The sequence below is a fragment of the Chelonoidis abingdonii genome, chromosome 3 (genome assembly GCF_003597395.2).
Source record: "Chelonoidis abingdonii isolate Lonesome George chromosome 3, CheloAbing_2.0, whole genome shotgun sequence".
NCBI lineage: Eukaryota > Metazoa > Chordata > Testudines > Testudinidae > Chelonoidis > Chelonoidis abingdonii.
Window position 1 is genome coordinate 128,505,267 of NC_133771.1, and position 23,206 is coordinate 128,528,472.

A 23,206-nucleotide genomic window follows, 5' to 3' on the forward strand; every position below is an offset into this window, starting at 1 on the left:
TGTATGAACAGTTAAGGACAGGGTTTTGGAGTGCTTGTATCTTTTGTTATCCTTTGTCTTTTTAAGTTTGTGATGGCTGGCTCTGTTGCTGCTTCACTTGGAGCCTCTGTCATTATTTCCAGTTTCACCGCTATTTGCATATGTGAGGTTTTAAAGATAAAACGACACAGATAAAACGTCCATCACATCTTTTCTGTACCATATCTGCCAACATTTATAAGCTATATATAGGGATATTGTTTTAATATCTTTGAAATACACTGGACTTTTCATAGGATGAGCTCTTGTAGGGCCACTCACTGGTCCTCCCAACTTCTCCTGGGCAATAGCATAGTCTCAGAATAAAGAGACTGTCTTGTTCGGTATTTCTGATTTTACAGAGTATTTATGGCAAAATACTAGACAAGGAGAGGAAGTAGCTACCTCTTTGCACATTCTGATACCAGGTACACCCCTCCTCTATACCTTCTCTATATTTTGGACAAAGATGTTAAGTGTCCTGACATCCCTCTACAATCCCTTTCTTTTGACTAGAATACAGCAGGCTACCTCCTTTTCCCCCACCCCTCCAATTCCTGCATCATGTACAAGAAGAAGAAGAATTAAGAACTGGAGCTTTCATTTTCAAATGCATTTTCTAAATCACTGCTTAGACCTTTAGCACTCAATATTATGATCTCATGCGAAGCCTCCCATGGATTTAGACGCTAACATCCAAAATCACCTTCTCATGTTTCCAAATCAGTTATGATAAAATTCAAAGCTTTGCCTTGCTTGGATGAACCTAAATAAACTTAAAATTCAGACATTTCATTTAAAGGAATAGTCTGTTAATTGGTGTTGAAGTTTACACATTTAAGTTCAATTTTTCTCCTTCTCCCCTAAATTACATCTTGGAAATGTTTCCGTGTTATTACAGTCTATTAAATCAGATTTATCAAAAAGGAAACATTTATTGATAAATTAAGAGATGTGTATGTCTAATTAAGACTGTGTTATTTTGCATATTTTATTTTAAAGCAAATGTTTCCTGTGATTTGACTCTAATCAGGTCTGAAGGGCCTTAATAAGTATTTGGCAGATATTTTTCCTGGACTGAGGGAAGACGCACTGTATCAGTTTGTTAAATCACATTACTAACCATCACTTCAGGAAGTTTTGACTCTGTATTTATACTGTGACTTCACTCCTTGAAATTGTGATACTACATTCTAAAAGGACATTCTAGATGGTAGGCCAAGTTTATAGTATCCAAAGGAAGGTTGACTATTTGTTGATATTTGTTTGGCAGCTTTGTTAGTCAGTTATTTTAGTTATCCATTGGTTATTTCAATGCCTAATTCTGCATAGGTCCTATAATTACCAAAAATCAAAGGATTCGTTTTTTTTTATTCCTGGTTTATCTTTTAAGGATTACTGCTATAAATAATACAGACTTGACCTTTCATGAATTGGTGCAAGCTTGTCTTGCTTCCTATGCTCCCTCTTTGAACAGCACAGTCATCTTTTACAATGTTCATTCTTTTCACGCAAACAGCCTGTAAGATGCACAGCTACTACTGTTCGAATGAAATTCATGCGTGTGCAGGGTCAGCAAAAGACCTATGCTCTGCCTGAGTTCTGCTTGAACTCTGTTTTGAGGACTGATGCAGGTCTTTAGTGCATAGGCCTTGTGCTGGGGTGTATGAGTACCTTTGTGAATCCTAGGCTTTATGCATAGAGGTGAATTTCACCTTTGATAAACACAGAAGGTTCAAGTGATTAATAGGGTGGTGCTAAAGAGAGGGATTTGCTATTATTTCTTTTTAAAACCACTATTTTTTTACTGTTTGTTTTATACACTAAATGTATTAGTTTATTTTGAGTTCAAATATAGTGCTGTTGTCAGATTTTAGAACGGGGACTATATATGATACAAATATTTGTTTGTTTAGGAAATTAACTACAACATCTCTGTCAAATACATATTGAACATGTTCTTTATTATTATTATTTTACTATTGTAATTATGTTGTCGGGGGACACAATAACCTAATGTTTTACACATTAAGCATGTTTATAGATATATTTTAGTGGATGTATTTGTTCTGTATAGGAGCTCTAATATCCCTCTGTTACAAGGCTCCTCTTTCTTTTGCTTTGCAAACGTCTTTTTGTTAGCTTATTTGTACTACAGGCTCCAAATGCCATTAGGGTCCCATTGTACTAGATGCTGTACACAAGGAAGAGACAGTCGCTTCCCCACATATCTCTCAATCTAAATAGACACAAAAGATAAAGGGTGGAAGAAAGGAAGTATTATCCTAATTTTACAGATGGGGAACTGATGGATAGGGAGACTAGGGTCTAATTTAAACTGGGAATTTACATAGACATAGCTATAAAATCTCACGGGTGTGAAAAATACACCCTACAGAGACATAGCTATGTCAACCTAGCCCCGTGTGTAGACAGTGCTAGGTCAATGAATGAATTCTTCCATCAACCTAGCTACCACCCCTCGGGTAGGTGGATTAACTACATTGATGGGAGAACCCCTCCCATTAGAGTAGATAGTGTATACACTGAAGCGCTACAACTGTGCTGCAGCTGTTGTAGTATTTTCAGTGCAGGTGCAGGTAGACCTCCCTTTAGTGACTTACCCAAGGTCACAGAGGACATCTGTGGCAAAACAAAAACTGAAATGATCTCCTGCATCCCACAGCTCTGCCTTAGGGACAGAACTACCCTTCCTATTTGTGACATTACTCTTAAAACAGCCCTAGTAAAATCGTAACAAAGGTGTACTATGTGCCTATTTCCCATAGTAAACCTTCACAAAATGATAATACAATGCTTCTTGTCTCAAGGTTGATAATTTTAATACTTTGTGAAAATCAAGAAGACAAATTAAAGAAGGGCAAGAAAAGTTAACTGGTTCAGAGATTAACTTTTAAAAAGCTCCAAAATTAGATCATCTAATTAGGACTCAGTTTATGAGCATCAACATTTGGCAGAATTACATTTATGCAAACAAATTCAGTTGACATAGTTTAGAAGACTGAATGATCTCTTACAGAAAAACTATGCTTAAATTTGAAGTTTATGTAAGCTTCTTGCCTAAGTTTACTCCCTGGTGTCCAACAGTTATTTAAAATAAAAAAAAATCAAATGCTCCTATTCACAGAAAAATATTATCTGACAAAAAAAAAATTAAAATAAATATCAAAATTGGTTATCAGTAGAGTAGCAAGATTGCGATGTTGATAAATTACTGTATCTTGATTTAAGAGCTACATATTCCTTAACTGGAAACTTTAGGCCCAAACTACTGTGTGCTGTTTTTTTTTTTTACATTTCATCTGTTTCTTTAAAAATCAATGTAAATTTTTTTTTTAAAACCAAATTTCAATTAATTTTTTTAACTAGAAGCCCAGAAGAGGGGCCAAAGGGAGAAGAAAGCTCTCCAAAGTTCACTTCAGTTTTTCTTGAATCAATCTCTCTGGGTGAAATATGGTACATTTTGGAGGCTGTTTTACTTCACAATTACCATATTCTTGAGTATTTGCAGGTAAGGGATTGTCTCTGCAGAGAGTTGGGGGAACTCTTTGTTGGACTCTTTACCATATATCACAGCTCCAAAATAGGCATTTCGACACTGTAGTGGTGGGCACATTAGAAAAAAACAGTAACAGATGGGATTTCCATTGGCTGCGTTCCTCTGCAGCTGCTCAGTAGCAGCCATGAGGGTTGGGGGTGGGAGACTCAGGCCTACACTACGTGTTTATATCGAATTTAGCAGCATTAAACCAATTTAACCCTGCACCCGTCCACACAACGAAGCCCTTTATATCAATATAAAGGGCTCTTAAAACCGATTTCTGTACTCCTCCCCGACGAGGGGAGTAGCGCTGAAATCGGTATGGCATGTCGGAATTAGGTTAGTGTGCGAGAATCGAAATGGTATTGGCTCTTCGGGTAGTATCCCTGCCACTGCCCATGGCATCCTGTGGAAGCAATCTGAACTCGGATGCACTGGCCAGGTAGACAGAAAAGCCCACGATTTTGAATTTCATTTCCTGTTGCCAGCGTGGGGCTCTGATGCACGCACGGGTGCATTGCAGTCAAATTCAAAAAGACTCACAACATGGACTGTACTGGATATATGTGATCTGATTGCTATATGGGGAGATGAATCTATTCTATAGAGCTGCGGTTACAGAAGAGAAAGCAAGCGTTTGAAAAACTTCCAGGCTATGATCGACAGAGGCCACAGAGGGACTCTGCATAGTGCTGCGTGACAAGGTAATGAGCCAAAGAAATCAATGGAAGGTGCTGTGGAGGGAGGAGGAGGGACTGAGGACCGCTAGCTCCATAGTCCCCGCAGTGTCCGAAAAGCATTTGCATTCTTGGCTGAGCTCCAGTGTGAAGGGCAAAACATTTTCCCCGGGTGGTTCAGGGTATATGTTCAATTTACCGTTCCTTTCCCACACAAGGAAAATATGTTTCCTTTTTTTAATGTCACCCATATGTCTATGGCATGCTGTGTAGTTGGGTGTTGCTGTCGCTGAACAGCAGCATCCCTCCCTCCCAAGTGGCAGACGGTGGCAAAATGATGATATCGTGTATCATATATTCATCCTGTGAGTGTCTGGCTGCCTCTGTGTGAGGTCGGCCGAGGGCGCCTGGCAAAAATGGGAATGACTCCGGATCATGTCCAGCAGAGGGTACAAAAGGCTTGGTAACCGTCCTTCATAAGCAGCTGGAGGCTGAGTCTCAACAGCCCCCACCTTTCATGTCTAATGAAGTTCTTTACTGCTTCCTATTTTTATGGTCTAAAAGTTTGTGTTCTTATTTGCATTCTTATTACTTCACACACAAGAGGGGACATGCCATGGTAGCCAGGGGGTTGGGGAAAGAGGGAAGCAACGGGTGGGCGTTTGCTGCAGGGGCACCCCCGAGAATGGCTCATCATTTTGCGGGATCTCTGGGGTGTGACCAGAGCGGCTGTGCTCTCTGGTTCTAGTATATGCCATATTCTATGCAGGACTGACTCTATTTTTAGACAAAACATAAAGAAGGGGAATGACTGCGGAGTATTCCCTTTTTGTCCATGCCCCGGCCGACTCAGCGAGACCAGCCAGGAGCACCCATGACAGCAGCAGACAGTACAAAAGGACTGATAACCATCATCGCCAATTTCCAATTGCAAACGGTGCAAAATGACTGATAAACGTCATCACCAATTTCCAATTGCAGACGGTGCTATAGCTGGTAATCGTCTCTTTAACCTTGCAAAGGCAAATTAATGCTGCTGCGTAGCACTGCAATATCGTGTCTGTCAGCAGCATCCAGTACACATACGTTGACAATGACAAAAGGCTAAATGGGCTGTATGGTTGCCATGCTATGGCATCTGCCAGGGCAATCCAGGGAAAAAGGGTGCGTAATGATTGTCTGCTGTTGCTTTCAGAGAGGAAGGATTGAGCGACGACATTTACCCAGAATCACCCGCGACACTGTTTTTGCATTGGGATTTCAACCTAGAATTCCAATGGGCGGGGGAGACTGCAGGAACTATGGGATAGCTATGGGACAGCTACTCACAGTGCAACGCTCTGGAAATCAAAGCTAGCCTAGGTACATGAACACACACTGCCGAAATAATGTGCTTAGTGTGACCACGTGCACTCGACTTTATACAATCTGCTTTTAAAAAAACAGTTTATGTAAAATCGGAATAATCCCGTAGTGTAGACATGCCCTCAGTGAGAAGTCGTACAAGTCTGACAGTTTATTCTACTCTTACATTGTGGAAATCCCTAGACTCTTTGTGGGTTGTGTAGAGTGGCATGTCCCTAACTCCATTCCTGAACTTACTAGAGCTCCATCTTGGCATCACATATGTATCAACTGAAAAAGGGATAGCTATGCATTAATTCATAAGGAACAATCTTAGCCCAAGAATTATACAAATTATGAAAAATCTTCAAGATTTTTCAAGGAGTACCTAATTTATTTAAGATAAAACATGCCAATATTTAAAATTAGATTGAAAGAAAAGGCAACTCATTTTAATAATTTAGTTGTCAAGGATGAACATAGGTAAAAATGATCTACAGACTTGTGTGTTGTATAATTTTTACAGCCTTAACTATATTTGGCTTCTGAGTATGACCAAGATTCCTTGGTCCCATGGAAACCACTTCCTTCGATTCTTCAAGTTCTTCATTTGGCAAGCAAGAGAGGGCAAGGCCATGCTGTAAACTTTACTCACTTAAGTCATCTTGCATAGCACTGTGATTTGGCTCTTTATATTTGTCTGTCTCACTGACAGTCTTACTCTGCATAAGTAAGGATTTAGAATTTGGTCCTAAACTCTCAGTTCACTGCAGAACTTTTGATTCAGGAGGGTGAAAAACTTGTTCCTAGCACTGAGTGCTTTTGAAGGAAGGTTGAACAAGCACAGAAAGGGATCACTAGGCAAATTTGTGGTCCTGGCTGCAAAATGCTCTGAAATTGTTATTTTAAGATTTTTTTGTTCTGTTGCATTGGAGCATTTTCTCTTTTGGAGGCGGAGATGGTGCTAACAGGTTTGGAATCTGTGGCCACAGGTGGTTCCCACAGGAAGTGAAAGCACAGCTTATGCACTGTATTTGTGTTTCAGACTCTATATTGGTAGTGTAAGCCAGCTAAACCAAACTTCTCACTAATACCTGAAATCTGTTGGCCCAGACAAGAGTTTCCAGCTCCTTAGAATTGACCCTTCTTTCCCAAAAACTGGTGAGACCTACAGAGAAGGCACTACAGAGAAGATGGCTGGTCTTGTTGTTAAGGCCCTAGACTGGGATGCAGTAGAATGAGGGTTCAATTTCTGACTCAGCCAATGACTTCCTGTGTTACTATGGGTAAGTCCCTTATTCTTTCTGTGCCACAGTTCCCCAACTGGGAATAATATTTTTTTTCTCCCACTCTTTGTCTAGTTAGATTATCAGTACATCAGAAGGGACTTTCTCCTACTATGGGGATCTGGATTTTAGTTGTGGTGGCTGAGTGCTCCTGAAATACAAATAAAAAATAATAGTATTAGGGGTGGAAACACTGTCCTTTCCTCCCTCCCTGTGGGTTGCCTAACTTGGTGCTCCTGTGGCTGCAACTAACTGGCTCCTTTTGTGCTCCTGCCATTTTCTGGTAGCTGCTCTTCTCCTGATTAAGGTCTTTTACTGATTTCCCACGTTCTACAGGGCTGCTCCCTAGCTTGGGTCTATTTTTGGTCTCCTTCTCCACCTAAGGCAGCTATTTTCACTGACCAGGAACCTCCCTCTTGCCCTTAGGAGTTTCTTCTGGGTCCAGTTCAGTCCCTGCTGCACCAATACTGGCACTCCCTCTATGCCTCATCACTCCTATTTACTTACTTCTTGGAGGCACATGCTGCCCCCTTTTGAAGGGATTTTCTTTTACTGCCTCTGGGACTGTCCTGCTATACAGTTTCCCCTCATGTTCTGGACTTTCCTCTTCTTTCTTCTTCCGTAGCTCATCTGCCCCACAATTTGTTCCTGCTCCTGTTACAGCCTGTCCTTATGCCACAGTCCTTTTTCAAACCGATATGAGGATAAAAATAATCCACAAGAAAGCACAGGAAAAGCAGGGACAAATTATTATGTAGGAGGGGGGCAAATATTTGCTTCCCAGGGACCCCCCGAGTGGTTAGAGCACTGGCAGTAGGACTAGTGGCCAATGCCATTGCAGCCAGGCCAGGAACTGGGGCCAGAGAATAAAGCCAGGGTCAAGAGCAGGGTTGGAATAAAGCAAGAGTAGAGCTGGGAGTTATACTGGAGCAAGAGCAAGGCTGGAACAGAACTGGGAATATGTTTGGTGTCAAAACACCATGGGAGCAGGCAACAGCCTGTGGAGTCTATCATCACTATCAGTCAGAGGAGAGTTTCAAGTCATGAAGTAACACTGGGCAGGCTGAGCTGCTGCTTCTCCTGTGAGCTCATATACCTGCCCCAAGAGTCACCAGGCCAGCTCCTGGCTCCTGGATTGGCTGGAGTTGAGCACAGGAATGACTCATCACTGCATGGGGATTAGACAGGCTCTTGCTTAGCAATGACTCATTACTTCACTTACACTTGCCCTCTTTGGAAGTAACAAACAATCTTTTGAAAATCAATGACCAGTTGGCAGGATGAATTGCTGGTAACCAGACTAGGAAAGTTACTTCTGCTCCCTCATTCTGAAATCTGAAAACTCTTCAGATGTACCCAATGAAGTTCTCTGGATATGGGTAAATTTTCTGAAGTGCCTAACTCCTATTTTTAAAAGTGACATTGGCTCTTCAATAGGTTTTGAAAAATTAACCCATGGTCACCATTGGCAATACATCTTTTATACAGCCAAAAACGGGATTTTTATTCATAGGATGAAAGAGCAGAATGGGCGTTTTAAGGTAATTTTATTTCTCAATCCTGAATTTGGATTTGGCTATATAGAACTTCTCTACCTTGGGACCTATTGAGCTGAATTTTTGCTTAACACAACCCTTAGGTATCATAGGCAAAGTCACTGAAAATAGTAATACCAATATTTGGAACTGACATAAATGATAGCTGTAGAATAAATGAAAGGTAGATGGCTTTATCGGATTCTATTACGTATGAACTTGAACATCTTGAAAATAAACTACAATAAAACAGGAATATATTTATTAGGGTAACTTTTTATGAATCCAGATAGACATATAAATATGAATAACAGAGCCTAGACTTTGAAATTCTATTGCACTTTAAGAGCTATGAGTTAACATTCTGGCATTGGTTGAATGAGTTTTTAAATGATAGTACAAAAGCATTTGTTAAATCTCATGTTCTGGTGCATGATTAGGAAAGGATACTGTAGAATTACTGTCCCACTTTTATGAGCTGGGCCTTGTCTGCAACAGCTATGTGTGCATCCGAGAATAAAGAACGGAAGGAGGAGGATAGATATGATTAAAGGTTGAGAAGATGACTCTTCTGGACAATGTGATATTGAAGCAGTTAATATGTCTATGTTTCAGTTCTAGTATTTTAATACAATATATTCTTCCTTCTATAAAAAGAACCATAAAGGTTCCTTAATTTATAGTTTTGCATTATTCATATTTAAAGGAGATTTACATTCAACTACATCCAGCTAAAGTCTTATTTTAAGCATATTGTAGGCTTTTTTTTTTTTAAATGTAGGTTTAGTTTCCAAAAAGACGTAACCATACCAAACAAGGAGGGAAAATGAAATGAAATAAAATTTTAACTGGAATAAATAATTAAAAACAATGTTAATCATATATGTTACAATTTTATTTCATTTCATGATATACAAAATTTTATTTCATTTCATTATATATATAATAATAATATAATATGCAAACTAAATGAAGGCATCTGTACAGCATTACATAAGAAAAAATCTGGGTCATATTTTTGCTGTTGGTGTTAAGACAAACTGTGTGTGTACAATACTTAAGCTTAATTTTTACTTCATTATTGAACACACAAAACTAGCTAACGCTTTTTAGAAAAGCTTTCATTTTTCAATTAATATGTTTTATTTCAAATCTGCTCTGAGTTGAAACAAGAGTTACATTTGCAGCTGAGGAAAGCAAAGATGAAACTTTGTTCTCTCTTTTGTGTTCAGCTGTACAATTTATTTTTCTCCTGGCAACAGATTTTAAATCTCTTTGCCTTTTTTTTTTTCCATGGGAACTGTTTGGTAAGTGCCGACATTAGAGCTGACAAAGCTTTGTGTGGTTTTTTTCCCCTTTGCCTGGTTTCTGTGTCTGTGTGTGCAGGCATGCATTCATTAACGTAATTCCTCAACATTCAACAAGAGTGCATCATAAACCAGAAGAAAAAAAGCCTCATAAATATTTAGATCCTCCCGTCTACCTTCCAAACTAAAGTGAAAAAGAGTATTTAGTAAGGACTTGGTCTAAGTTCATCTGCATGTGAATTGAAAGGGGGTACAAAAGGATGAAAAGGTAGTGGAAACTAGCATACAAACCCCATGGTCTCCAGGGGGTCATTCATCTTGTTCTTGTCAATACAATCTCAGTCTCACTGGTTGGCTGTTTTCTGCGCATGACCAAACAGACCAGCTTTGCAAGGGATGTGCATGTTTTCTTCCATCATGTAATTTTTCTGGAGGAGAAGCAAAATGCCTCATATTTTGAGTAGCTGGCTTCTCTAATGGCCTGCCTGCTTGTTTGCTCCCTCTCCATGCACATCAGATGTCTGAATTTAGTAACTGACATAAATAGACAAACAGGATGTATGTAAACAATTTTTGGATGATAGTTAATGATGGAAAAGACTTAGGATCAAGGTCTATCCCCTTCCCATAGAAGATACAGAAAAATCTTACATTTTACTGTTGTTTGACACACAGCTGAAAAATTGTGCATGATGGGCCTGATTCTACTGTAATACCAAATCAGAATTAGTGTCTCTGTATATGTATAAATATTAAGCCCATTACATCTAACATATGCTATTTATATCTTGTAGTAGTATTCACAAGAGGCCCAATAACCTTCCTGTGAGAAATAAGAAAAATATTTAGTTTCCCTAATAAAAATATTGTGAATGAATGTGAATATTGCATTTATACAGTGCTTTTGTCCCTGAGATTTCAGTGAATTATTCCAATCACTTCTCTTATAATGCAGTCATGCTTATTGTGTAAGTATTTAATTCTATGTCCTTAATTTATGTGCTATTGTGAAATCAAATTAGTGAATAAGAATTAGAAATTTTATAAGAACTTGGGAGGTAGAGTCACTGTGTTTAGACAACCTTCTTATCCAAAATGATCCAAGGACCTCTAAATTGTGTAAGCTGGTAAAATGGTGAAAATAATGGCTTCACACATGGCTGAGCTATTGATCAGAAACTACCAGGTCACAGCATCTTTTTTTGTTATTATGAGAGCAAGGCCACAGGAGAGCCAAATGGTGAAACCTAATGTAAATTGCTGTCTTTCTCCTAATGGGTTCTCCAACCAAAACATAAAAAGGCAAAACAGAAACAAATACCTTCAGTAAAGTGGCTGATACCCACCCAACTGGCACAGAGAAGATAATTTTTTTCTTAAATTTACTTGATTTCCATAATGCAATCTTTTCCACACTAACATAACCCCTCAGGTCCAGGTACTCAAAGTTATTTAGGAACCTAATTCCTATTGATTTCAAGGGAAGGTAGGTGCCTAATAATTACCTTTGAGGATTTCGACCTCAACCTTTTTTATTTTAACACAGGCCTCTTTAAAGGACTCCATTACTAATCATCTTAAATGCTGTCAATCTGTCTTAGGGATCTCCACCCATTCTGAAATATCATTGGTGGAGTTCCCAGAAATCATATCTACAGTCAGAGAGATAATGGGTATATATAAAATCCACAATGGAGCAGGGTAAAAAGGATTAATACAACCCTCCGTGAATGCAAATCAGCTGTGCAACATCTCCAGAAATGCTCCACCTAGAAGAAATGGTCAGGAGAAGAATATGAAATAAAAGAGAGGACTTGGCTTTTTAGGAAGAAGACCACCTGTTATTCTTGGAAGAAATTGGCTATCAGAGGTCTAAGAACTAATGCCTGTCAGAGGGTAGGAAACACAGAGTTTCCTTGAGGTAAGAGAAAGCTTTGAGTCTAGCTGCGTATCCCCAACCTCCCTTCTTTTTGGAGTGTAGAAATAGTCTGCAAGCTTGGTGAATGTGGGGGACTCTCCAGGCCTTAGTGAAGGAAAGAGACTGCCTAGGAATGGCTAGTCAACACCTGACTTGGAGTAGTGACTTTTTGTTGATTCTTTACGGTGGTATTTTAATTAAAAAGGATTTTTCCCCCCTGCTTTGCCTGAGGAGCGTTTTCTTCACAGTTCCTGCTGTGACTTGTTGGGTCTCTGACTGTGTTGTCATAATCAGACTAAACGTTAACTTGTGAATAATGAAAACAACAGTAATAAGCAACCTGCAAAACTGGATGTTGGATTACAATATTTGGGAAAATGCAATAATCAACATTCTGCTGCCTATGAAGATAGGGAACAGCCTCTTCCTCAGTTCAGGAAGTGGAGGCAGGAGCTGGAAGACTAAGAATAAAACCTAGTATGCTTGGTGTTTTTCAAAAAATGTCAGGTACGCAGCCTTTCATACTAGCAAACTTCACATACAAAAGGCTATAGAAGACAGGCCATGAAACTCTGGTGGATCCAGATTTCATATTCTTAATAAATACCATACTAGTAGTTCTCTCCCTGAGAAACTTCCAGTGCTAGAGTTGTAACAGTCATCCTTAATTCAGGAGTGGTCTTGTAAATTCTACGATGTGAAGCTGCTTATCTTGCCACCTTTGCCAATGAGATTAAGTGGCCTTAACAATTTTTGTCTTTTCAGTGAACTTGTAAACACACTTAGATTACAATACATACACATAAGAACTTTGCACATATATAAAACAAGTCTGAAGCTTTAGATTTGGGTGGTTTTGAGTTGTACAAGCAAAAGAGTCTCTTGAACATATAGGAAGTGTTTGCTTCTCTCTCCTCCTCTTCCCACCCTCACAACTCAAACATAGCTCCACTGGTTTGGTTCAAGCTTTCAAAAAACTCTCTGTCCTCTGGGTTTAGAGCAAACATGGAAAATTCCAATCTGCAAGGAATTTGTTGAGAAAACATTATGAGAACTGGAGGAAAAAGGAGGGTCAGAATGCATGTGACATTGGAAATGACAGTCTAGTTTGACCTATAGTGACTGCTACACTAAACAGAATATATCTAGTATGTGGGGCATACTTCCAGCTTGAAGTCCTGATGATTACACATCTGGCTTTGCTCTTATGGTTAGACAAAAGAACTTCTTGATGGACTTCTAATTTACAGTCCATTTTCCCCATGACATATACTTAAGGAGAATTCACAGCTCTAAAACAAATATTATGCTTGCAAACCAGACAATGTGATAGCATTTTAATCAATGGGACTACACCATGCACATGATAAACTAAAAGTTTATCTTTGATTTTTTTTCTTAAAGCACAAATGGTATGTAGGCACTTAGACCGTCTTGAGTCTGCAAAACTTTATTCAAATGAGTAGTTCCTTTAAATTCAGGAGATATCCCTTTTTTTGGTAACAATTCTGCCAACCAATTCACTGTTCATAACTGTTTTGAAAGCAAAATATTAAAAGTGAAGTGTTTTTGCTACCTCTTGTCAGAATCTCATGAATAAACATGAAATCAGACATATAGCAGGTATTGTTTTAATTTTTTCTTTTAAAAAATTTACAGATATAAGAACATAAGAATGGCCATCTAGCCCACTATCCAGTCTTCTAACAATGGCGAATGCCATATGCTTCAGAGGGAAAAAACAGAACAGGACAATTATTGAGTGGTCCATCCTGTCGTCTAGTCCCCGAGTCTGGCAGCCGGAGACTTAGGGACACGCAGAGCATGGAGCTGCATCCCAGGCCATCTCATAAAACAAGAAAATTCAAAGATATCAAAAAGTCTTAATGCTACTCCAAACTACACCAAAGTTCATGCTTGTGAGTACCATCTCCTCAGAACTCCTTGGTGCATAGACATCTGTAGTGTTATAGATCCCAATATATGTATATACTACAGTTTCCAATCACAATCCAATTGTCTTAGATAGGAACATGTGTCTTGCATACTTCCCCTGCCACTAAACCACTTTATTTTAAACTGATGAGTAGCAAGCCATTAGCTAAACAGAGTCACATGATTTTGTATCAAATAATTGGATTGTTTTGTAATCCAAGTGATCTGTCTTTCTTCTGAGCCACAGCAGCTGCCACTTTTTGGCTTTGAGCCCAAGGGCCTGTTTACTGACAGCAGTGATCCCTCCTTAGATGTCCAGTGATAGGCAAACAAGTATCTCAGGCTGAATCAGAGTGCAGAAGTGCAAATACAAGTGGCACATGCTTTGAAATGCTTCTTGGACGTCAGAAAAGATCCTGCGGTATGTATAAGTCTAAGTAATAATTCTTTGCACTTGTATAGTGCCTTTCGTTTAACATCTTACAGAACTTTAGTAAAAAATGTTTCATGGCCTTTGAAGTGCTGTGGAAACTGGGAAAGGGACCCTAGGAGATATGAGAGCTACAAACTATATGGATGCTATATCCCAGTAGATAATTCCCAAGTTCAATTGAAAATCTTCAGGTAGTAGGATGAGGAAGACAAAGAAAAGAATGTCAGATGCTACCAGAACAACCAAGGCCCCATCTTCCTCTCTCATAGAAAAACAGTGAACTTTTCCACTTTTCTGCGATTTCTGAGTGATTAGACACTGTTCCTGCTGCTCTGCTTTAAAGGAAGGATGTGAACTCCTATATTAAGGCAGGACACTAGGCCTTTGAACACATTAAAACATGAAGGTCTGTGGGCAAACTCCAAGCATAGGAACCTCTGTGTGGGGAACCAATGGCTACAGTGGTGCCAGCTTCCCCTCAGCTTTGGCAAAATGCTGTTGAGTGAGTATTCTGCCTTCCACAATTTTTGACTCTTCTGACGTATATTGTTTCTGCCTTTCTTTGCCTCCTACAACAGAGGGGACATCTGGAGTTATGGGGGTAAGGGTGCCAAGCAAGTGAGTGAACAGTTACTCTTTCCTCAATCTTTTGTAAAGTACGCAATAAAATATTCTGTATTTACTGAACTTGAGAATTTATAGAGAACTATTCTTTGAAAAGGAACAAGACCTTTAGATGGCTGAAAACCCATATTCTGCGTCACTCTTTCAGATTGACAGGCAATAGTTTATTACCAAACCACATCAACAAAAATGATACCAGTTCATTACAAAAAAAGCTTTAAAAAATGCAGAACCTTACTGTTGGTCTCCCTATGTGGCATTATTTGTCTTTTTAGAATACAAACTTTTTGGAGTCAAGAACTGCCGTGTATTATCCAGCATGAAGCACAGACAGCACTTCACAATCCCTCAGTGCAAGTCAACATATATACATACCTATATATTTCAGATCTTCTAGTCAAAAAGAAATTTTAAAATATTGTACCAAAGTTAATATTTGCACTGTAAACTCTGCTGTCAGTAGAATGTGAGTCAAGCAGCAGAATCAATATGTTTAATCAGTCTGGGTAATCTCAATATATTCTTAAACAGAAAAAGTTAAGGTTGAAAGATGCAGTATTTAGTATCTTTGTTTATGCCACCTAGTCAGATATGTCTCTCATCCAACTCTGACAGCGATGTGGCTCAGTACCTCAGCCACATGTCTAGCTGACACTGGAACATGAATGAGAGAGAGCTGGCTGAAGCAGAACTCAGGCAACAGAAGGGTGGTGGTGACAGGCTCTCGGAAGCACCTGGAAAAGACAGTGGAGGTAATATCAACCCCTCTGACTGAAAGAGTGACCCAGCATTGGTTATCAAAGTTTGCAGCTTGGGAGTGGTATTAAACACCAGCCCTTTGCAGCTGCTGTCAATGATCCCATTACAGCAGTAACCAAGTTGGGTTTGTATGATCTGTGCCAAGTCTTTTCTTTCAGATATAGATATTGCCAGTGTTATTTATGTCTGTTACCTCAAAATTAGACTATTGCAATATGCTCTGTGGGGGCTATATCTTTCAAACCATTTGCAGACAAGCTTATGCAAAATGTGGCAGCTTGTTTGCTGAGCGCACAAGACGTCAAAGCTTCAGGATGGGGACTGGATGCCTACTGATGTCCGTGTAGAGGCTAAGGTGCTGGTTATGGCCTACAAAGCCCTAAATGACCTGAGACCTACCTAAGAGATTATCCCTGTGACAGACTACCACAGATATAGTCAGAGATACTCAAGTCAGATCAGGGGTTCTCAATCTTTTTCTTTCTGAGGCATCCCCCTCAGCAACATGCTATAAAAACTCCTCAGCCCACCTTTGCCACAACTGTTTTTATGCATATCCAGTAGATTAAAAGCCAAGGGCACCATTAGGGGTAGCAAGAAGGGATATGGTCCAGGGTCCAACACCACAGGCAGCTCTGCAAAGCTAAGCTGCTTAAGCTTGGGTTTCAGCTTTCTGCCCTGGGGCCAGTGAGTCGAACGCCAGCCCTGTTCTCTGGATTATTTTGGCAGACCCCCTGAAACCTGCTCACAGAGCATCAGAGGGCCTTGGACCCCTGGTTGAGAACCACTGAGTTAGATCATATCCCTTGCCACAATCAAGATGACGGTTTTGGCAGGCTGTTCTGGATGAGAGGCCTAGGACTCTGAAACCTACTCTCATGCACTCTCCCAATCTGAAATTGCCCAAATTTGATGACCCTTCAGGCATGTTGCAAAACCTATATATCTGATAGGGTTTTTGGGGAAGGATAAGGGTATGTTCCTGAGTATGATTCTGAGAGAGAACGGTTATCTTCATTTGATTATCTAAGGCTGCTGACTGATAGTTATCTTCTATTAATGTTCCTAGGAAGTTATTACGAGTTATTGTCACAACACAGCTTTTGTACAGGTATGCTCTGTGTAACAGACATTAAAAATAAAGGGCGTCTTTGGAGTAATTTGTGCTTTGCTACACTGGTGGTCACAGCAGAAATGTCAACAACTGGCTCATGGAGACTGACGAAGTGGGTATTCACCCACGAAAGCTCATGCTCCAATACGTCTGTTAGTCTATAAGGTGCCACAGGACTCTTTGCTGCTTTAACATCTCACACTGGAAATACTTTCTTCAGATCATAGTTAAGACACAGAGAAAGTATGGAGTTGCTCGCATTACTTCTTCCATGCTTTCCCTATTAGCTCTCCAGAATTGTAAATTTGATACAAGCTTTAAATTCACTAAATTATTAAAGTAAAAAAAGGGAGCTATTTGCTCACTCATGTCCTTAATAATAGCATTTTTTTTCAATTTGAGAACATACCCCTAAGAATGACAAATATAGGAATACAATGTACACCGTGGCACCTAGAAAGGACACAAATGTAGCCTTAAGATTGACTTTACTGTATGTAACAAACCCTGTTCTGTTACATATCCCTAAAATGTACTTGGTCAAGATGTGAACTACTCACATACATTTGAGAAACAGCCAAAAAATTCAAGAGCCAAAGGAAAAAATTAAGCCTGTAACCTTGCTGTTCAACTGGGGCAGTGTTTTTACATCTTAAACAGCTGTGCTTTAAATGTTGCTGCCAAGGTATTGGAAGAGTAAGAATCTAATTTAAGAAACTAATTCATAATACTGCTACTCCCTCTTTGGGAACAAAACTAATATTGTATGTGTTTATTACTTTCCAAAGATAGAGAAAATAAAAAGCCACTGATTTGAGTTACCTGATCTTAGCTTTGCTCAGAATATTGGTATGCAAACCAAACCCTCACACAGAAATGAGATAAGGTATTCTCTAACTCCAAGATACACCTCTACCCTGATATAATGCGACCCGATATAACGCAGTAGAGCAGTGCTCCAGGGGAGGGGCTGCGTGCTCCAGCGGATCAAAGAATGTTCAATATAACACAATAGATTTTTTGGCTCCCAAGAACAGCATTATATTGGGGTAGAGGTGTATATGTATTTACAACAGGAAGATACAGAAAATACTTAAAAATACAGTCATTTTATTTAGTTTTGCTAAACTGACAACTCCACTTTTCCCTAAATATTCTGTCAATACTAAACAATAACCAACCGTAACAAGCACTAGTTAACCCAGGAAGACTAACTCAAAATGTGGTTTTGCTTAGTTTAGTTTTGGTTGCTTTTTATTTACCATAACAAATTTAAAATGTTTTATTTTCAAAAGAGCACTGATTTGTATATGTAGAATTTGAACTACTATCATACAAAATTAACACCACCTAGCCCTTTGAATGTTTTTCAGTTATAGATATCAAAACACTTAACAACACAGATGAGTCTAGTGTGAGGTATGTGGCTGAAGATTAACTGACTTCAATCTCATGAACTATAATATCACTTTGAAAGTGGCAAATTACCAAATTCCTTTACTTGGTTCATTTTATTAAAAAAAAGCATGAGGCAGACTATTAATTATATTAAATATGTTAAAATTTCATTAAAAGTTTGATGACTAACAAAATGAAAGCAGAACCAGCTGAGTGGGGCAGTTTTGGGTATGTGATACCATTGTTCATAGACTAACAGGGGAAACACCCATAAATAATGCTCACCTACTTATTTGAAAACATATATAATGTTTCCATTTGCTCTGCCATGGAAAAAATTCTTAACACCTGATTCCAATTATTATTTTCAACCATTTTTTAATGAGGCCTGGTCTACAGCTTCCCTTGACCTAATTATGTCTATGTACATACTACAGCCTTACTCCTGCTGATGTACACTAACATAACTCCATCTTCATGAGAGTCACAGGGCTTATGCTGGTGTAGCTGGGACAACACAATGTCAGGGCAGAGACTGTGGGTTAGTTACATTGGCTGTTGACTATCATTCTTGTCAATTTCACAGCTCCATGCTGAGAGCCATGAAACTGACAAGAAAGCCACCCAGCTTGGGCTGTCACCCCCGGGGGCTGGGTGGGGGCTCTACCTAAAGTTTGGCTGCCCCAGCTCCCAGGCAGGCTATCACCAACCCACCTGCATCAAGGCTCTCCATTTTCCCCAGCTAGCTGAACAGCTGCCCAGGTGTAGGACACAGAGCTCCCCACTGGGCACCCAGAGAGATAGGGGTAACCAAGTTCCTGGTAGGGAGCTGCATAGAGCTCAGAGAGCCTGGACTCTGAGCCCCCACACTGGCCCTCTTAAACTAGTGGAAGTGCTCCTGGCGACGATGTGCACCACTAACAAAAGTTGAGCAGTTAGATATCAACTGCAGTAGCTGTAAATCAACCTAATATGGGGGTAAGTTTGCAGTGCAGACGCGCCTAAGTCATTTTACTCCTGCTGAGCAAACCACAAATGATACCCTTTGTTTACTGATGATGTTCTTATCGCTTAACGTTACCATCACCCAGTGAAAGGCTCCGGGCCCTCAGCTTGGAAGGGCTTTAGCGTTCGAGACGCGAGGGCCCGGTCGGGCCGGGCCTGCTTTATAGCGGCGCCCTCCCGCCCCGCTGTTCGTCGCGGTTCACGGCTGCCACTTCCATGAGTAACGCCTTGGTCGGGGCCTTTGGTGCGGCGGGCAGCAAACTGCCATGCAACCCGCAGCAGCGCTGGGCTGATGTGCCTAAAGAGCTATGCGGGCTGCGCCGCTCCAGGCCGCAGGGCGGTCAACTAGCCTCCCCCCGCCATCACCCCCTTAAGCCGCTGGCACACGGCGCCCGTCACGCTGCTGAGCGCCGGGGTACCCAAGCCGCCGGCTTCGCGCCCCTGGACGACTGGGCCCCCGGGATGTGTGAGTGCAGGGGGCAGGGTCGCCTGAAGCCCGCTATCACAAGGCGTTTCGCTCTTCCCATCCGTGGCTACCGGAGGCGATGGAGCCTCCCATCCTCCCCACACCACCTCCGCCGGCGGCGTTTCCGTCTCCCTCACCGCTGCCGCTGTAAACGTCGGCCGTTACTCCTCGCGCACCGCATATCCTCCCCCCCCCCCCCCACCCCATGACGCGCCACGCGCCCTACGGCCCCTCCCCATTCCTCAGCAGGAGGCGGTGCCAAGACGACGACACCCTCGCAATAGAGTGTGAAGCTCACGGTCGCGCACGCGCAGCATCGGGGCTTCCCCCCCGCAGCACGTGACTCAGCCCCGCCCCCTCGCGGGATGAAGTAACAGGAGTTTGTTGTTTTGAAGAGTTTTTCATGCGTGCCCGTAAGAGGCGAGCCAGGGCCGCGCGCAGGGGGAACAGCGCGAGCCTCTCCGCGTGCGCCGCACGTAGCGCTTCACGTGCGTGTGGAGGAGGGAAGAGAAGCGCGGAGCGGCCTCCTGGCTCCGCCTTTCCTTATTCCCGTCAGAGCCTCCCTGGGGAGCTGCGCCGCCCGCCCCCCAAGTCCCGAGAGTGCGAGTGAGGCGCGGGTTGGCTCCGCCAAGTGGCGCCGCCGCTGTTCCCTGACTAACGGCCGCCCCGCCCCTGCTCCCTCCCCCTGGCGTGTCCCTTCCCCTTCCCCCGCGTGTCCTGCCCCCTCCCCTGCCGCCGCCGCTGCTGCTACCAGCGCAGCCTGGACTACGGCGAACTCCGGAGCGAACTGAGGAGAAGTCAGGAGGCGGCGGCGGGGCTGAGACTCACCAGCCACAGGCAGCGGGAGGAAGGCGGTGAGGACACCGGGCGCAGCGCGGCGGCAGAGACACCAGCAACTGCCGGGAGGAAACAACCGGCGGCGGCAGCTCCTCGGGAAGAAGCAGCAGCGGCTGCCCGGCCCCCTCCCCCGCCGCGGAGAGCAGACAGGGGCAGTGCCGCGGAGAGGAGTTGGGCTCAGTGTGCGCGCGGGAGGAGGGGGGACCTGGAGGACTGCGCCGGCCGGCCGGGGGCGCACGGAGCCGGGGAACGGGGGGAGACCGAGTTTCCTCTTTTCTGCACCCGGGACCCGGCAGTGGCGGGTTGGTTTGTTGCTGATTGAATCTTCTTCCTCCTCGGGGAGCCCCCCTCCCTTCTTCGCCCGGATCCGGCCGGGCGCCCCGTGCCGTGGTCGGGCTGCGCGGCGGGCGCTCGCGGGCTCTGCGCGATTGGAATATGGTTGGGGAAATGGAAACCAAGGAGAAGCCGAAGCCGAGCCCCGATTACCTGATGCAGCTGATGAACGACAAGAAGCTGATGAGCAGCCTCCCCAACTTCTGCGGGATCTTCAACCACCTCGAGAGGTTGCTGGACGAAGGTAAAACACTCCCCCCTCCCTGGGCCTCCGCGCTGCTCCCTGGATCCTTCTCCGTCCTCCATTCCTGCCCCGAGAGCCGCGGGTGGGCTCTTCCCTGGCTCCTTCTCCCCACGGGTGTCTCGAGACTCGGTCTCAGCCTCCCATTTCAATCCATGAAACAAAGGGCTCGCCCAGTTTCTGCCTGTAACGGGAGAGATTTGGTGGGGGGTCTCGCCTTGTGAGGTTCCCCCCTCCCTCGCTTCCCTGCGCATCGTCTGTTACACGGGGGGAAGGGGAACCACCACCTTATGGAGGAGAGGGAGCGAACAGGAAGGGGAAAGGCGCTGAGGAATGTGGTTTGGGGGAAAGTGGGGGGACGGGGGAGGGTCGGTTGCAAGCTGTGTGGCGACTGGATCACGCTGGAAAGTATTGGAAGGAGAGAAGGGTCCTGTGTGGCGTGTTTTATGGGAGAGTTAATAGTCTCGTTTTGTGGGCCTGGAGCAAGGGAAGGGTGTTCAGTGTCGGGATTTGGCTGTTCTGGAAACTGCTTGAACTTGAACGATTAACACTGGAATGGCTGAGCTCCCTTCCCTGCTCTGGCATGGGCCCCCGCGTTACCCCACCCCAAACGGGTCACAAAGTAATAATTAAAAAATTCCCAGCGTGTGCGAAGGGAGCAAATTCTTATCCCAGTTCTTATATTTTAAAAACACTAACGTAAAGATTCCTACACGTGACTATAGTTGCAGAAAAGAATTACGAAATAAATTCTGTTCTGCTGCCAAATGTCCGCTGCTGCCTCCAGCCAGGGCGCCGTCTTCTCTGAGCCCCGCACCCAACTAACTCCTGCTTGCAAAGGTTGCAGAGAGGCCGCTTATTCAGGGCCACATTCGTTCTCAGTTAATAATTCATTTTCACGGAAAGTGTTTACAAGTCAATGCTCTCATTTTAAAATAATGTCAAATGTTTGAAACCTCACCCGTCCACTGCCTTTCTCCTTTTTGTATCTCTTTTATTGTGGCCTCCTTGTATTAAGAGGTTTTTTTTAGATTCCTTGTATGTTTGGGGTGCCGGCTTTTTTTTATTGTGAATGCACAAACAATAGTACTTAACTGAATGTACAGCCATTCAGTTTGGTGGGGAAATACGGAAATCTGCTTAATAATTATAATTACAAGAGTTAGTTTTAATCTGTGTAGAAATGAAAGCCATTGAAAGAGTTTCAGCTTTGATTCCGGGGAGTTTTAACATAAACTATGGGGTTTTGAGATTTTTTTGGGGTAGGATTTCTGCCTGCAGTCAAATCCGTCTTATTTGAAAGAAAACTTTATCAAGCGATTGACTCCAAAGGAGAAAACTGTTTATATATTTGATAGGACAAAAAAATTCAAAGACCATATGTAAAAATGAGACCGTGACCATATTGCAGCAGAAAATAACATGCCTAGAAAAAATTTACCTTTTTTCAAGGAAATGACAGATGAAAAACAAGAATTGATACAACCTTACTGTAGTAAACAGTATTTCCTTGAAGTTTTTATTCATGTGTTTTGGAGGATTGATTTTTATAAACTTTCAGTGAATGAAGGTGGTCATCAAAAGGAAAACCACTTAGAACATATAGTTATGGTCACTGTGAAAATATTCTTCAGAACGATTGAAAAGCAAGGGATGTAAAATCAAGAAGAAACTGGATGAAGACACATTTAAACATGAACTTTCACAGAGGCCTGGTGATGGATTTTAAATTCCTGAAGTCTTTCAGGGTTATGATCTGGGTTTTTTTGGGGAGGGGGGAGAAGAGGGGAAGAGCCCTACTAAGTTTGTTGGTCATGAGAACAAAAGAGAGAGACGTCGCTGTTGTCAAAAGGATATTGACATCGAGGAATACATGAGGTCACTGCATCTTTTTGAAGGTGGTTGAATCTTGGAAGCCCTGGAAATCTGTTTTTACCAAAGATTCCTAAATCCAAAATAATGGATATGAGGACTGTGGTGGAAGTTTAAAAATGTTACTGAAAGTTCAATCTGTTTCCACCTTCTTTTTCCAAACTGTTCATTTTTTGTTTCTGAATAGCCCAAGAAGCATTCTACTACCTCTTTAAGGCTTCCTGCTTTTTCCTGATTGCGTTGATGTTTGTATGGAAGAATTGTGGAGGCAGAAAACTTTCTGGAATGTCAAAAAAAAAAAGCTTGCAAATCTAGTGAATTATCTGAAGATTTAAACGTGAACACTAAGGGGCGCCATTTATTTCTTTTTGTGAGAAAGATGAGGACAGACTTGTAAGATCTTTGCTAACCTTAATACTAAAATTAGCAGCTTTACTAGAAGACAATCAAGAATTGCATTTGAAGATGTGCTTAAATATCATATATCTCTGTATTTAAATAATTATGAGCTTATATGCAGTGTTAGTGTGAGATCTTTCATA

At 42.1% G+C, this 23,206-nt stretch overlaps 1 protein-coding gene and 1 long non-coding RNA gene across 8 annotated transcripts in view; one reads left to right on the forward strand and one right to left on the reverse strand.

Moving 5' to 3' along the window:
- Positions 1 to 5,701: 5,701 nt before the first annotated feature.
- On the reverse strand, positions 5,702 to 19,573 carry LOC142046587 (uncharacterized). The gene is made up of 3 exons (XR_012655571.1): positions 19,519 to 19,573; positions 10,021 to 11,498; positions 5,702 to 7,038 (listed from the first exon to the last, which is right to left on the reverse strand). It is a non-coding gene; the product is annotated as an uncharacterized LOC142046587 (long non-coding RNA).
- A 207-nt stretch (positions 19,574 to 19,780) lies between these two features.
- Positions 19,781 to 23,206, forward strand: part of QKI (QKI, KH domain containing RNA binding) — a 332,733-nt gene continuing 329,307 nt past the window's right edge. For 2 of the 7 annotated variants that reach the window (XR_012655572.1, XM_032767738.2), the window contains exon 1: positions 20,077 to 20,795. Coding sequence is in view for 5 of the 7 variants with exons in the window: in XM_032767738.2 (XP_032623629.1) it covers positions 20,654 to 20,795 (142 nt within the window). In the remaining 2 variants the exon portion in view is untranslated. Of the gene's footprint in view, positions 20,796 to 23,206 lie in introns of all 7 variants that reach the window. The other 5 variants (XM_032767741.2, XM_032767742.2, XM_032767744.2 and 2 more) reach the window with 4 other exon arrangements.